The sequence below is a fragment of the Artibeus jamaicensis genome, unplaced genomic scaffold (genome assembly GCF_021234435.1).
Source record: "Artibeus jamaicensis isolate MK-2021 breed Jamaican fruit bat unplaced genomic scaffold, CSHL_Jam_final contig_1132, whole genome shotgun sequence".
In the NCBI taxonomy this organism is placed as follows: domain Eukaryota; kingdom Metazoa; phylum Chordata; class Mammalia; order Chiroptera; family Phyllostomidae; genus Artibeus; species Artibeus jamaicensis.
This window is the reverse complement of record NW_026521221.1, coordinates 4,952,837-4,968,466: the sequence shown is the minus strand read 5'-3', so window position 1 is coordinate 4,968,466 and position 15,630 is coordinate 4,952,837. Positions and strand designations below refer to the sequence as shown.

The following is a 15,630-nucleotide window of genomic DNA, read 5'->3' as shown; positions in this document are numbered from 1 at the left end:
AAGAGAAAGAAAAAGAGAGAGGGGAACACATCGATTTTCCGTTCCACCTATCTATTCATTCACTGGTTTTCCACCTATCTATTCATTCACTGGTTGCCTCTTGTATGTGCCCTGACCACAGTTCAAACCCACAGATCGGGCATATGGGGGACGATGCTCTAACTAACTAAGACACCTGGCTAGGCTACTTGGAGCCTTTTTTATATGTAAGACACATCCCAATTCAAGAGGGCTCCACTCTCATGATTTAAACACCCCCCAAAGGCCCCACTTCCTAATATTAATTGGGGGTTAGGAATTCAACAAAGGAATTTGGGGTCAGTCTGGGGGCACAAACATTCAGACCATAACAGTTAAAAGAATTTAGCTCAGTTTCAGTTTTCCCACCACTACCTAGCTAAATCTATTTGAGAAAGGGTATATACACAAATGACACGACTAGAAGTTAGCCAGTAACTGTAAATCAAACTAGTCTTTTATTTGATGTATGCTAAGGCTTATGGATAGACAGTATACATTATACAAGTTCAGACTCATCTGCAATAAGGTCTATTTAACATAAGGTACGTCCATGTCTTTTTCTTTTTGACTGACCTTGAAGTTAAGTTTGTTCTCTTGAAGTATCAAGACTAAGAAAAATTGCTACAGAAAACTCAGGTGGTTAGAGGTTAGCTTGTCTCACTCATTCATCTATCTCTTCCCTTCCTTTAAAAAATGATCATAATACAGAGTTAAACAATATCTTAATCTGACATTATTACAGTTATTTGTTACGTGTTCATTTTTACTAAGTTAATTACGTTTGCTTTTTGGCTCAAATAACTCTCATCAAAAAATACATACAATTTTTAATCATCATATTTTTAAGTTCCTGATTTACGTTCATTTAAGATATTGAGTTAACTTCAAATTAATTCCTAAGCCAAGTTTCAGTAATTATACCATTTTAGAATAATGAGGCTAAACATCAGGCTAAATTAAAATATAAACAAGTTTTTGCTTTAGTTGTTAATGACTATAAAATGAACTAAAATATAAACTTATAGACCTTTAGCTGTGCCAATTAAAGATAAGAGATTACATCAAGAGCAAGGAGCTTCTAACTAACAGATCTAGCTTATCACTTATCACAAGGATCCCTAATAGTATTGATAGATCTAATCTATTAATAGGGATCCACGTTTGATTACGGTTGCATAAAATTAAGTATCTAAATCTTTAGTAAGCTGGAAAAAATCTTCGTTTCCCCTTCTCTCCCATGGAAGTAGATTTTTGCTTTCCGTACAATATTTTTTGAAAGCTCCTACATTTGAGAAAGATGGATATTTTCCAGTGAAAATGACAGAAGTCAAATCTATTTAAATTTCCAAAATGTGTTCAGGTACTTAAATGCTTTCATTACTAAGGCCTGCAGGAGACCTACAAAAAGGTCTCCTTTTATAACTAACTATAATACTTGTCTAAATACCAAACAAACAAAAAGACTGGCTAGAGCTAGGTCTTTACCCAACACTTGGTATATCCTCTTTACTCAATCTTTACTTGGAATATGGGAAAAATGTTCACAATATAGATTCATAGTATTTTCTGCTTATTGGAATTTTTAGATTTTAAGTTTTTCTAAAAAGCTACATTTTAACATTTAAACTGAAATATAAATTTTTCAGTAGGTCTTTAAAAGGAGTAACCTGTCCTGCTTTGGCTGGTGTGGCTCAGCTGGTTGTAGCAACATCCCATAAACAGGAAGGTCGCAGGTTCCATTCCTGGTTCAAGGCACATGCCTAGGTTGTAGGTTTAGTACCAAACAGGGGGGCACATAAGAGAGGCAACTGATGGATGTTCCTCTCTCACAACGTTTCTCTCCTCTCCTTCCCTTCATCTCTCTGTAAAAATCAATAAGCACATCCTCAAGTAAATATTAAAACAACAAACAAAAACATAGCCCTACTACCCTGACTAGATAGCTCAGTTGGTTAGAACATCCTCCCAGTACACCAAAGTTACAGGTTCAATCCATGTTCAGAGCACATACAAGAATCAACAACCAATGAATATACCAATAAGTGGAACAACAAATCCATGTTTCTCTCTCTACCTCTCTAAAATCAGTTTTTAAAAAATTCAAAAAGTAACCCTACCAAGAGGACAGTGGACCCAGAGAGCATTAAGGAGCCTTACTGCTACTGCGGCCTAGTTACCATCACATCCCAGGAGGAGCCAGGGCTGCCACAGCCAGCCCCCATCATCATTACCACAACCATGAGCAGTGAGGCCTAGGCCCAGCGGCCACCCACCATCTGTCATCATCACCTCCATCACCACCTTCAGTGCTGCTGACACCAAGCATGGCACCACACTGGTGGTACCTGCTGACGGGTATAAGAAGGTCATCCCAACGAAGGTTTTAGGAACAGTAAAACGGTTCAATGTAAGAAACTGATAGGGTCTCATCAATAGGAATGACACCAAGGACAATATATTTGTACACCAGACTGCCACAAAGTAGAATAACCCCACCCCAGGAAGTACCTTCACTGGTGTAGGAGATGGAGAGACTATGGAGTCTGATGTTGGTGAAGAAGAAAAGAATGAAAAGATAGCAAATGTTGCAGGCCCTGGTGGAGCTCCAGTGCAAGGCAGTAAATATGCAGCAGATTGGAACCATTACAGACACCATCCACACTGCAGGGGCCCTCCACACTATTACCTGAATAGTAAAAGTGGGGAAAAGAATGAGGGGCTAGAGAGTGCTCCTGACGTCCAGGCCCAACAGCCCTAGTTCCCACCTCACTATATGTGAGACCCCAGGGGCATCAACCACAATATTCCAACTCTCCTGTACAGGAGGAAGTAATGGAGTGTGCTAACAACCAGGACGCCGGAGAACAAGGTAGACCAGTGAGACAGAACATGTGCCAGGGCTATAGACCACGATTCCACAGGGGCCCTCCTCACCAAAGTCAGCTATAGAGGACAGCAATAAAGAAGGTAAGGAAAATCAGGGAGCTGAGACCCAAGGTCAGCTCAGCAGCAGGACTGCTGCCACTTCAATTTCTGACCCAGAAAACCCTAAACCACCAGATGGCAAAGAGACAAACGTGGCAGATCCACCAGCTGAGGCTGAGCAGGGAGGGACTGAGTAAATGCCAGCTTACTATCTCTACCATCACCTGGTTTGGTCACTCAACAAAAAGAAATATGAAATCCCAGTAATAAGGAGTGAACAAAAGATTGGAGCTGAACACCATAAGTGCTTGTTTTCTGCCCGCTGACCAGATAACTAAAACTATCTGCATTATCTATGCAGCATGGGGTTTTTATTATATTTATGTACAGACATCTTTTTTTGTTAATGATGAATGTGTTTTTTTTTTAAGCCTGGCTTTTAATAATACATCTTTAAAGATTTTAAAATTGTTTCATATCTGCTCAAGTTGAGATCTGAAGAACCTCATTTGTAATTGGTAATAAAAATTTACAACTTGATTCTTTCAAAAAAGTCAACAAACTGCAAGCAGAAAGGTCTTAAATATTTTTTTTCAAAAAGTAACCCTACCCAAGTGAAAGTAAGCACTGATTATTTCATGAACATAGTACCTTTCTTCTCAAGAACTAAAAGTTCTTTTTAATATTCTCTTATCTCTAATCAAAAAATGTTTTCAAGGGAAGGGAGGTTACATTTATCTTAACATCCCTCTGAAGTAGAGACACATTATCCTGATTGTACAGATGGAGAATCAAGCACAAAGACAGTTTATGTCAAAGTCTTAATATGACAGTCAGCAGTAACCACAGGATCATGTTAATTAATTGTAAACACCAAATTATAAAAATTTGATTAGTGAATTTTGTTTTGAAAAGGCCTTTCTAACCATTAAGATTGGAGTACCCAAAGAATAGAAAATCTTCTGTCGGACAATATAATTTATTTGGATAAGGTCAACATGTTGGCTCGTCTTTCAAAAACCTTTAAAGTTCTTAATAAAATCCGAATTTGGATAATTAATTCACAGGTCTATTTTTCCTTCTACTTTCTAATTTCCAAAGCTCTCATTCCTGATGGGGCCATTATGAGATCTTTTCATTTCCAATAATCTCAACTCCTCCCAGGGAACCCCCTCCCTTTTCTTATTCTCCTTCTTCCTGACACCCTCCTCTTCAACCTCCAATCCAAGATCCTGTCTCTTTAAATTGTAGAGGCAGATGTCAGCATTCATACTACCACTCTAAGTCCCTCATCCCACAGGCACATTAAATACAATGGTGCTGGCTCAGGATTCCTCTCCGAGTCACGTCCTCATACCCACCCAGCAACTCGAATGGCCCACATTATTTACTGACCATTTATAATAAATGAGCAGATCCTGACTCCTCCACTCCAACAACCTATTTCTACTTTAATCTTCCCTCATGTGTCATCACTCTGTGAAGTTTTGTTCTCTTATCAAAATCTTTCAATTTGTCCCAGTTCCACTCTGTGTGTCCTTTAACTTTATTAACATTTCCAGTCCTTCAAAAGGGCTGTCAATTCTGTGTGTCTACCTATCACTTCAAGATTAATTTTTTACTTACAATCAAGTCTAGCCATTAAGTGTCTGAGTACAGTGTGGTACAAATACTATGCAATTTGAATTTCATTTCTAACTCTTACTCCCTCGTGTGGCCGTGGGCAAGTTAACTAAACCTTTCTTAAGTCTCAGATATCTCTGTGTGTAAACTATGGCTAATACTTAGCTCACATGGTTATTAGAAGGATTAAATCTAGCACCGTGTCTGACAAGCAGTAAAACAGCTTGATAGATTCCTCTTTCCTGGGCCTTGCTCTCAATTACCCATCTTTCCTTTCTTCCCCTCCAGAACTGACATCACCACATTCAACAAATAATCTCAGCTCCTAACTTCCCCCTAAAGAGTATAACATTGCTCTTTACTGTCTCCATTTCATCACTTCCCATTGTGTTTTAAACACTTTCTCTCTGAACTCTCCTACCTCTCAAGACTCTTTTTTGATGTCCCTTCTTACTGTCCCTTAAAAACACTGCTATTTCTAACTTCAACCTCCCATTTGTACTTAATATTCTCCTTAGGCAATTTTCCACTAACTTTGACTACTACACATGCTGAATTGTCACCTCTAACTCTGCCCTCTTAACCTTCTTTGGGCACCAAACCTATAATTAAAACACCTTATGGAACATTTTCTACCTTGATACATTAGGAGGCACCCATAAATTTAAAAAGATCAAAATGGAGTTATTTTCCTCTTAAAACCCTTCTCTTCCTCTTCCCACTTTAAGAGCATCGAAGCAGCCCAAGTTTAAAATGAAGTCATCCCCCCATTCTTCCTAGTCCTTCCTTCATATCCAGTCATAAAATCATCCTTACTGGAAATCTGAATTGCCTTACAAATTCATCCTCAACAGTTCCAAATGAACTATTGCCAGCTGTTCTTTACCTTGATCGTTATTATATCTTCTTCCTCAAATGGAATTCATTTTATTTTATTTTCTCTCTAGTGACCTGTCCAAAAGAGCCCCAACATTTAGCTTTCTACACAAATTTGCTCTCTCTTCCTCACTTAAAATAATGGTTCCCCTGCTGCCTACACGATAAAGACTTAAGCTGGGGCTTTTCACTACTACCCGTACTGACCTAAGAGTTGTAGTAAGAAGGGAGGGTAGTTGAAAGAAAAAAATTTTCTTTGAATGCTTAGTGCTTTATTTGAAAAATAAATGAAAGTTATGTTCACAATTAATGTTACTAATACATTTCCCTCAACTTTTAAAAAGTTTTGAGAAAGTTCCCAAGAGCTTCTGTCACGTTTATCTTGTGGACCTCAGGCTCCGATCCTAGCAGTCCCTCTTTGCCCCTCGACTGGTGATACACAGATTACTCACTGGGCCCACATTTTTTTTTTTTATCTCCAACCACTCCTCCAAACATGTTTAGCAAAAAAGGTGGTTGCTTATCTTCAAACCTTTTGTGCTTGTTTTTGTTTTATTTCCCCCCTCTCTTTTGGGGATAACTTCTCTTTCCAGCTCATCTCTGACTGACCCCTAAAATGCCACCTCTGTTCTGCAGCCTTCCTTCCCACACTAACTCACACCCTGCCATCCACCCCCAGAATCACGTTCTCCCTACAGCCTTGAAGACCTTCATGAGCAGAGCACTCATCGCATTTCAGAAGGATCTAGTTCCCTTGTTGGATAGTGAAAGCACTTACCAGGTTTTACTTATCTTTGTATCTCCAAGGCTAAGGAAAAGTCAAGTGTCTAGCAGGCTCTCATATGTCACTGAAATGAACTTCTTGAAGAAAAATTTAATAATGGTATTTATCCTGAAAAACTTCTAAGAAATCCACATAACATAATTCAACCACTAAAACTGTGAAATGCTTGCACATATTATTATGGGGGCAACCCCAAAAGTGATCCCTAATTCCAACCTTAAAATATCAATGTACTTAACAGTAAAGCAGTAAAAAATAAAAAATCAGTGACTTTATGCCCAAGTTACTAAAACATTCTGATGTGATGAAAGGTACAATAACTTTGAAAAAGTGGCATGAGAAGAGTCACGATTTACTAAATTTCATCTAAATTTCTTGTAATGCTAAGACAAGAATACAGAGAAGTCATTAACAAATAGCAAACATCATGTATTTGCAAAAGTAATCTCTGAACATGTGAATTAACAAGTGAGATGTATTTAATCATATGCAATAGTATCATTAAATACTATCAGCAAAACAATTACATTCTACTTTCAAGTCATAATGGCCTTTACCTAAATTATAATCCCTGTTATACAAATAAAATTATAACACAAATCAGATTAAATGTTACTTCCAATCACTCAATTTATTAAAGCTTATTCTTTGCACTCTAAATGTAGAAAGAAAATGCCTTCCAAGATAAAAAATTTCAGATACAAGGAAACCTTCACTAGTAAATTCTATATTATGAGTAACAGAAATGCTACATTAAATATGGCTCAGAAATACAAAGAAAATCACTCAGGATTCTAGAATTCTTGAACTAAAAAATCCTCAAGTGGATCAAATCTAATACTCTCATTTTCAATCAGAAAAATTAAAAAGTCTAAAATTCTAGGACATGGAAATAACATAAATCTGTATTTATGAACACTTAATTATAAATCTATAAATTATGAGCATTTACTTCCATATTATGTGCAAAGATTAGGTAACAATACCGCATTTCTGGCACTTATTAAGACTGTATCATTTCTCTTCTTTAATCTTCAAATGAGATAAACTACATGGATTTTCTTACATCAATCCATTCTTGCAATCTCAAGATAAACCCAGTTTGACTGTGAGGCTTTGTTTTGTGTTTAGTTCACTGAATTGGATTTAACTTGCTACTTCTTGAAAAATCTCAGCCATTATCTTTGAATATTTCCTCTCCTCCATTATCTCTTTTGGAACTGTTAGTTGTATGGTGAACTTATTCATCTTATCCTTCACGTTTTCTTAATCTTCCAATTTACATACATATCTTTGGGTTCAGGCTTCTACAGCAGGAGATCTTAACCCCCTGTGCCATGGATGTCTCTGTCAGTCTGATGAAGCCTATGGCCCCCTTCTCAGAACAATATTAAAGGCCTAAAATAAATACATGGGATTATAAGAAATCACTGACATAATTATCAAAGTATTTTAATGTTGAACAGTAATATAAAATAAGTGCTTCTTTACTAACATCAAAATATAAGCTCTAGCAGTAGTTTAATAATTATAATAAGTTCATACTAGAGACCATAATAATGGCTATTTCAACATACCTATTAACCGCTGGACAATAATTGTTTTAAAAAAAACACCTGATTTCTACTGCTGTTCTGGGTGAATTATATCCTTCCAAAAATAAATAATGTTGAAGTCCAAACCTCTAGTATCTCAGAAAGTGAACTTGTTTGGAAATAGAGTCATTGCAGATATAATTAACTAAGAGGAAGATATACAGGAGTAGGATGGGCTCCTAATCCAATGAACAGTGTACTTATAAAATGGCCATGTGAAGACACAGAGACACACAGAGAGAGCACCATGTGATCATGAAAATAAAGTATGGAATTAGGCAGCTGCAAGCCAAGGAATGCCAAAGTGCCATCAACCACCATGAGCTAGGAAGGGGCAAAGGAGGATTCCCCTACTCATTTCTAAAGGAGCACTGCCCTGCCAACACCTTGTTTTTTTAACTTCTAACCTCTAGAACCATGAGGCAATAAATTTCTGTTGTTTTATGCCACCTAATTTGTGGTTCTTTATTATGGCAACCTTCAGGAACTAATACAATTGCTATTACAAGGACTTCTAATTCTATTATGGTTTTTTGGCATTTCCCTCAATTATGAATGCAATTCATAATTCAGTCAGAGATTAGTAGCCTGAATTCCAAGAACTCTATGTCTCAAGCAATGTAACACATTAGTCTATGATCCGCTACTGATGAACTGTTTTAACGAAAATGATAATCTATTTTAACAAAAAAATTACATCAGTATTTTCTCATTCAAAACTTTTTTGAGTGCCATAAAACACAAAAATCAACCTGTTAGGAGTCTATAATGACTGTGGATCTGGCCTCTAAAATGAGATGCTGCTATGAAAATATTTTTTGTCATAAACAGCAAACCTAATCTAAATATTAAAAAAATAAAAAATACATTATTTAAGTTAACTTCTTAATCTACTGAATTATCCTTTAGTGTTAAAGTAACAAGATAAGTAACAAGCCAAATGAAAAGACTTACTTTTTCTTGGCACTTCTCAGCCAATTAAAACAAGAGGGCTGATATCTTGTTAGTATATATAAGTATTCCTTTTAGAAACACTCAAGTTGGTGTTTAAACCCAAAGGCCTTAAAAGGAGGCTTAAAAACAGCACCACAAAGTTCTCCACCTATGATATATATATGACATATCATCAAAGACACACGGCTATAAAGTAAAAAAAATCTTTAAAAATTCTTAACATACCAATTGTTTCTAAATTTTTTATCTTGGTCCTTCAAAATTCATGGTTTTAGGCACCATTCTACCAAATCTCTACCAGAAGTCTTTTATTTGCTCAAATATTTCAAAAACAACATAATAAATTAACAAATATGTATGTTACAAGTCTAGTGACTTGCAAAATGTCTACCAACCTATTACTTTAGGGTAGGTAAGTTAGTACAGGAAGTGCTGATAATAATGCTTTAGTTCAAATACCTGGATTTACAAATGAACAAACTGAGGCCTACAGAGGCTGTCACTTGCCCAGAATCACAGAATAAATTAGTGACAGGACAGCAATGCATCTCCCAAGTCCAATGTTCTTTACACTATACCATATTGCATAAAGGTTGGTAAAGTTAAATAAGTTATCTGCAAATGACTGTTGTATGATCGCATACAATGTAATTCTATTTACAATAGATTATTTCAAAATAGTTCTGTTACCTGAAAACAATCTCATAATTTTTTAAGTAACTATTTTACTATCTAGCACCTTTTTAAAATAGGCACAAGGTCTCATTTCCTCATTCAAAACTGGCAAATATTTCTTTCTAGAACGGGAGAGACTATTTCAAGGTATAAGCATTCTCATACATTCAGTTTTTCTTTACTAGAGGACAATTTGGATGAAAGGATAAAATAAAAAGTTTTGCATCTCTTTTAACTCCATTCCTAAAGTATCTCAAAGAAAAACTATATTTTTGGATGAAGAGAGAAGTCACTATCAAATGTAGCATTGTTCAGAAATATCCAAAAATAGTATATTTTTAAACCAATGTATATTATATACTGAATATAATGTAGCCATTAAAATTATAGTATTCTAGAAAGAAATGACATAGGAAAAGATTCACAAAATATTAAGCTATAATAGTATCTACTGCACAATTCCATTCTGTTGAAAATACATGTATATACATAAGTCACATAATGCATGGGTAAAGCATTTATTAAAGCGTTTGGCACATAGTAAAAAATCCAATAAATGAGTATGATTCATCAACATCATAGGAAAGGAAAGGCATGCTTATATATCAAATGTTAAGACACTATCTTAGTAGTAGAAATGCAAACAAATTATTATGTACTCACTTTAAAGACCATTTTGTACATTATCCGAAATAAACTCTTACTCCTAAGTGGAGGAAATCATCGTTTTTAAACTGCACTTTTAATTCCTTTCCAGTTCCTATCGAAGGTTGGAGAAGAAAAGCTGAATTTTACCAAGTCTGGTATTGCGTAAGACAAAGTCTTACCCGTAATAGATCCTTCACTAATTCTTGGTTAAATATATACTCACAATCAACTTCTGGAAGATTTCTCTTTACAAAGAACTCTTATTTCAAATAATATGGTATATAATAAGAGGATCTAAAAATGAGGCTTCTAAAGGCCTTACTGGATTTTACCATAATGGCTAAAAAAAGGTTAAATTAAGGTGTCTCAAGACATTGGTGATTTTCACTTTTTCTCTAAAGTTTGAAATCAGGTGAAAAAACATTCAAGTGTTAAGAACAATCTCTACTGTAATTAAATTCCTATTAATTTTGGCTTTTAAAACAATGAGAAAAAAGAAAAAATATACATGAAGATTTTGTAAGTAAAATGGTAAAATCCACATTACAGGGCAGGTTTAAAGTGTGGTAAGGCTTGAAGGGTATCTGCCATAATAATCTCTGGTTTCTTCATAATATATAACTATAAATAATAAATTGCCATTTTGAAATGTTACTTTATATATTAAAGATAAGATACATAAACTATCAGAATAAAAGCTACATTCCAGCCCTAGCCGAGTTAGCTCAGTTGGTTAGAACGTCCTCCAAATAGGCCAAAGTTGCTGGTTCCATCCCTGGTCAGGGCACATACAAGAATTGACCAGTGGATAAATTTTGCATAAATTATTGCAAACAATGCATAAATAAATGGAACAACAAATTAGATTTGTTTCTCTTTCTCACCCCCTCCCTCTCTCTATTCTGCTCCCCCACCTCCTCTCTCTAAAATCAACACATAAAAAAAAAAAAGCTACATTCCAAAGAAGTTTCCTGTGGTTTGGGTAATGAGCAATGTTGCCCTTAATAAAACTGATTAACAGATAAACACATCACTTTCTAATATTAAAAAAAAAGTAAAACTCCAATAATTTGTCTCCGTGAAGAGTTAACATCTAACAGCAAAATACTACATGCTAAACATTATTTTTGTCCTGCAACAAAGCTCCTAGAGACTAACTCATCGATAAAGCAGGATAAATTTGTAAAAATAGAATTCTAAAAGCCTGGGTGAGTCCCATACTAAGTACAATTAAAATTTAAAAAAAGAAAAAAGACAAAGCAGCAATTCTCCCAGTTTAAAAAAAAAAAAGCCATTTGGTGTTTCAGGTATCAACATCTTTGGAATTAAACCACTGGGAATATTTACTCATTTTTTCGTGTAATAGCACACAGACATCACTACACCAAAACCCTGCACTCTGAATTTGTCCATGGCAAGTATTGCTAATAGAGACCATTTAGAAACTATATTTACATGTGTGTGTCAATTCACATTTCTCATTCGCTTTTCTGTTAGCTGAATCCAACAAAGAGGTATTCAGTATTTTACTTTAAATATGCTAATTAGTCTTTTCCTATCTCTAAAACAAATTTGACAGTTTGATCCAAGCTACTTTCTTAAAAGATACTAATAAAAATTATCATCATTCCGCTCGGAATTTTTCGAAGCTTTTCTTCTAACTAGGCGTTATCTGAGATACAGTACTTCTTGATCTCTCTCAAAGTAGGTCTAATCTGCAGAAGGCAGTGAGACAGTGTACTGCACTGTGAATGGACAGCCAGGTATTTTATGAATGGAGGCGATCACGTGATCCCAGCACCTCCCAGAACTGATATTTCCCACATAACTGTGTCAACATTCTGAGAACAAGGGTAGTTATTTGTGGGTGCCTATGTTTTTTACTTTAACTTATAACTTCGAATTCTCCTTACTTACCGAACTCAAAAATCTACATGAATACTATTAAGCTTCGAATTTTTTTCCTTGGGAAATCCTTTCAAGATGTCCAAGGTGATGGATGTTTAATTATTTTTTTATGAATGAAGAGTGTGCTATGCAAATGAAGGCGATTCACAAAAAAAGAGAGAACATGGCGGCCACTTCTGCTTCTAGACTGCACTGACACTGCAGCAATCTACCTTCTCCCACACCCGCTCATCAGAAGCGTGTGTTGGGGGGAGGAATGGGAAAGAGAAACGCTGCTTGCATTTCTCAAGCTATTTTATTTTAAACAGGCCTAGGCTTTGGACTTTAAAGTTTTCTCAGAAAAGTCTAACTGGAGGAATGCACTTTATTTAAAGGAATGCATCCTAGGACTAGCCCTTACTCACTTAACTCTTTCCAACCCTCGAAAGATAAACAAAACCTGATTTACAAGAAAACCTATGCTAATATCCTGCATGAAATTAAATCGCGTCTCAACAGAAAATTGTCACAGCACCATTATTTCTCCAAGCAGTTGTTACGTTAAAGCACAATATGTTAAAGGCAAAGTATTTTGTTTGTAAAATATAAGGATTGCCAAAATAAGCAAAATCTTAAACGGGATGTTCCAGAAGTTAATCAATGGAGTCACCAACATGTTCAGCAATGTAAATACTGTTAAGTCAACGTCAACGGTGTGTTTTAATATACTTCAGGAGTGAAAATTAACATTCGAAATTATTCTATGCACCTGATAAAGGCATGCCGAATGATCGCGAAGGTAAAATATATTAGTTCAACATCTCCCACACTCCAGGTGTCCTTACCTTATTAAATTCTAAAACTGTTTCCCTAGCCCCATTTTTTACACGAATCTTACAGGTCATAAGTTTAAAAAAGGAAGGGTGGGGGTGGAGGCTTAATCGGTATTTAAGAGTCACTGACTCATCGAATTAAGATTCAAGAGCAGTTTGCTGCAAGAGGTGCTCCCACACAATAGTCTGCAAGTGAAACAGCTATAAAGGAATCAGGATGGATATTCAGGGTATGTTGATTGGCATGTTAAAGGGGAAAAGGACAGGCCAAAGGTCTTCCAGGCAAACGGGTAATTTCTATCCTGGCTCCATCCATCCATCCACATGACTCCATCTCCTGGACATAAAACTGCCTTCCAACCCCAACCCTCAATACCCCTTCCCAGAAGGAAACAACTAAATGGGGGGTGGAGGGGTTGCTGCCATAAAATAAAAAAGCTAAAGAAATCAAATATCTGCAGATGCACCGAACTCTCTAGGGCTGCAAGCTTTCCGGCACCCAAGTCTTCGAGGGGTCTGGGGGTCAGCGGAGGAAGGACGGATGGGGCGTGGGGGGTTAGTAATCAAGATCAATAAGGCACTTACTCGTTGTCAGAAGTCGCCGTCTCCTCGCTCATCTTTCCCTCACCGTGATCCGATCTGGAGATGGAGGAGCAACAGTAGGCGGAGGAGCAGCAGCAGCACCGAGGGGCAGGAGGCAGCGACGGCCGGGGGGGCGAGGGGGCAGCGGCTCAGGGGCCTCACCATGGTGGATGCCTCACCCAGAACGGTGCCCCCCCAGCCGGGAACCCTGGCCACCCCCGCAGGGGGGTGGCGGCAACAACCTCCGCCGTGGCGACCCCAGCCTCTTCCCTAGACTCAGTGCCCAGCCAAGTGATCCGAGGAGGCCGGGGAGGGTCCGTGGAAAGGAAAAAAGAAAGGGGTCCTGCAAGGGCTGACTGGAGAGCTGCTCCTCCCGCCACTGGGGTGGAGTGCGGCGGGGTCCGGCAGGGTCCGGCAGGGAAAGAGCGGGCGAGCGGGCGGGCGAGCAAAGAAGCCCGGAGCAGAGGCGGCGCTTCCCTCAGGGATGCAGCGAGGAGGAAGCAGAGCTCGGCTTGGTGGGGGCCGGCAGGGGGGTGCCGAGCCCAGGCTCCCGGCAACGGCGGCGCGGTCCTACCGGAGCCCACCCCACCATCTCCCGCCTCGCTGCAGGCTACCCGCTCAGCCCCAGGCAGCAAGTGGGGCGGTCCTCAAAAACGAGCGGAACCGGGCGAGGGGCCTTCGGTGGCAGATTCCTCCAGACACGCTCCAGCCGGGACGACTCCAGAGGGGGAAGAGGGGGCGGCGGGGAGCGTGTGCGGCGGTGGCAAGCAAGCCAATCGCTCCCGCCGGGCCGACGAAGACCAGCCACTCCCGGGGAGCAGGGTTCCGAGAAGCAGCTTGAGAGCCAGGAGAGCGGCCGCAAGTCCCCCACCAGCCAGTGCCCGGCAGCAGCTCCGCGGGCCAGCTCCTCACCTCCCCACACCCGCCAGAGGGGAGCCGCGAGGGGGGCGGCGGAAGCGCTCACGCCGCCCGCTCCTTCCGCCGTGCCGCCGCCGCCGCTGCTGCCCGAACTGGGGGCTCCCGCAGGAGGAGGCGAAGTAGTCCCTGGCGACTTCTCCCGGCCTCCGGCTTCCCCCGAGGGCCAAAGTGACCACCGGGTGGGGTTGCCGAGCAGGGTGCCCTGGGAGTGAGGGCGTGCGGGTTGGAGGACTAAAAGCTGCGGTCTCCGGACGAATCACTGCAACTCGAAGTCGTGTGCAGCATAGCAAGTTTCAGGAAAGTAGTTCCCTCCTCCCTTCATTTCCCAAATCGTTGTCAAGCCACTGAACGGGGAAAGGGAGGAGGGAGGCGGAGGGATACGCTAGGCAACGGGCTCGGTGAGCGTGCGCGCGCTCCAAACTCTTGGCACGCTGCGAAAGGGGGCGGGGGTGTGAGCTGCACTGGGAGCTGCTTGGGAGGCTGCATTGTTGCGGCGCGGTGCTCCCAGTTACTGGCTTTGGAATATCCAAGTTGCCTGAACGAAGAGGCTAGTATGACTGTGTGCTCAAGGACAATATTGGAGGCTACTCTGATCTGACGTGTGTATGTGTGTATATGTCGTGTGTGTGTCTTCTTGCAAAGAATGGAACTGGCATGAGTTCATCTTTAGTTAGTGGGGGTTCGAAGAGGGACTGTACAAAGAGAGCTCCGCCTGCTGTCCTCTGCTTGCATTGCTGCAGTGTCCTAGCTGCATGCCCGGCGGGTGTGTGTGTGTGTGTGTGTGCGCGCGCGCGCGTGTGTTAGAGAAAGAGTTGGTTCTAATACCTTGGATCCTTACTGCGCAAGGGGTATGCTGTGCAGAGCATTCATCTCCGAAAGCTAGCATGGTTGTTAATGGAGAACGACTTCCATTGAAGCACAGGGTAGGCGTGTTACATGAATCTGGCGCAGCCAGAAGCACAGGAAATAAGTCCCGCTGCGAGAGAGGTTGCATAACTATAGCGCAGAAGATGCTTCTGTGGCATGAACTCCTCTGAACGGAGGCGGGACGAGAATTGAATAGGCAGCTGTCACGTTTGCTTTGTTAGAGGACAATGTATGCAGTAATCTCAAAAGGGTTTTGCACAAAAACCTGCTTAGGTTTCGGGCTGTAGTATAGGGGCTCCTGGACCAGAGGACTGAGCTCCTGGCTTTGCAAATTCTATTATCTCTTCTCTACTTAGAAAGCCAGTCTATATTTGATCCAGCCTGGGGGACTGAATCCTAAGCGGGCTCCAGATTTTCTGACGCATCTCCCTAGGTTTGTGCG

The 15,630-nt window shown here is 39.8% G+C and overlaps 1 protein-coding gene and 1 pseudogene across 3 annotated transcripts in view; one reads left to right on the top strand and one right to left on the bottom strand.

Annotated features, from left to right (window-relative positions):
* Window positions 1-14,654, bottom strand: part of SPRED1 (sprouty related EVH1 domain containing 1) — a 119,209-nt gene extending 104,555 nt beyond the window's left edge. For 2 of the 3 annotated variants that reach the window (XM_037143760.2, XM_037143767.2), the window contains exon 1: window positions 13,407-14,654. In XM_037143760.2, coding sequence (XP_036999655.1) covers window positions 13,407-13,438 — 32 coding nt within the window. In that variant the 5' untranslated portion in view covers window positions 13,439-14,654. The remainder of the gene's footprint in view (window positions 1-13,406) is intronic. The other variant, XM_037143756.2, reaches the window with a different exon arrangement.
* LOC119048118 (Y-box-binding protein 1-like) lies at window positions 1,372-3,143 on the top strand (annotated as a pseudogene).
* Window positions 14,655-15,630: the final 976 nt, after the last annotated feature.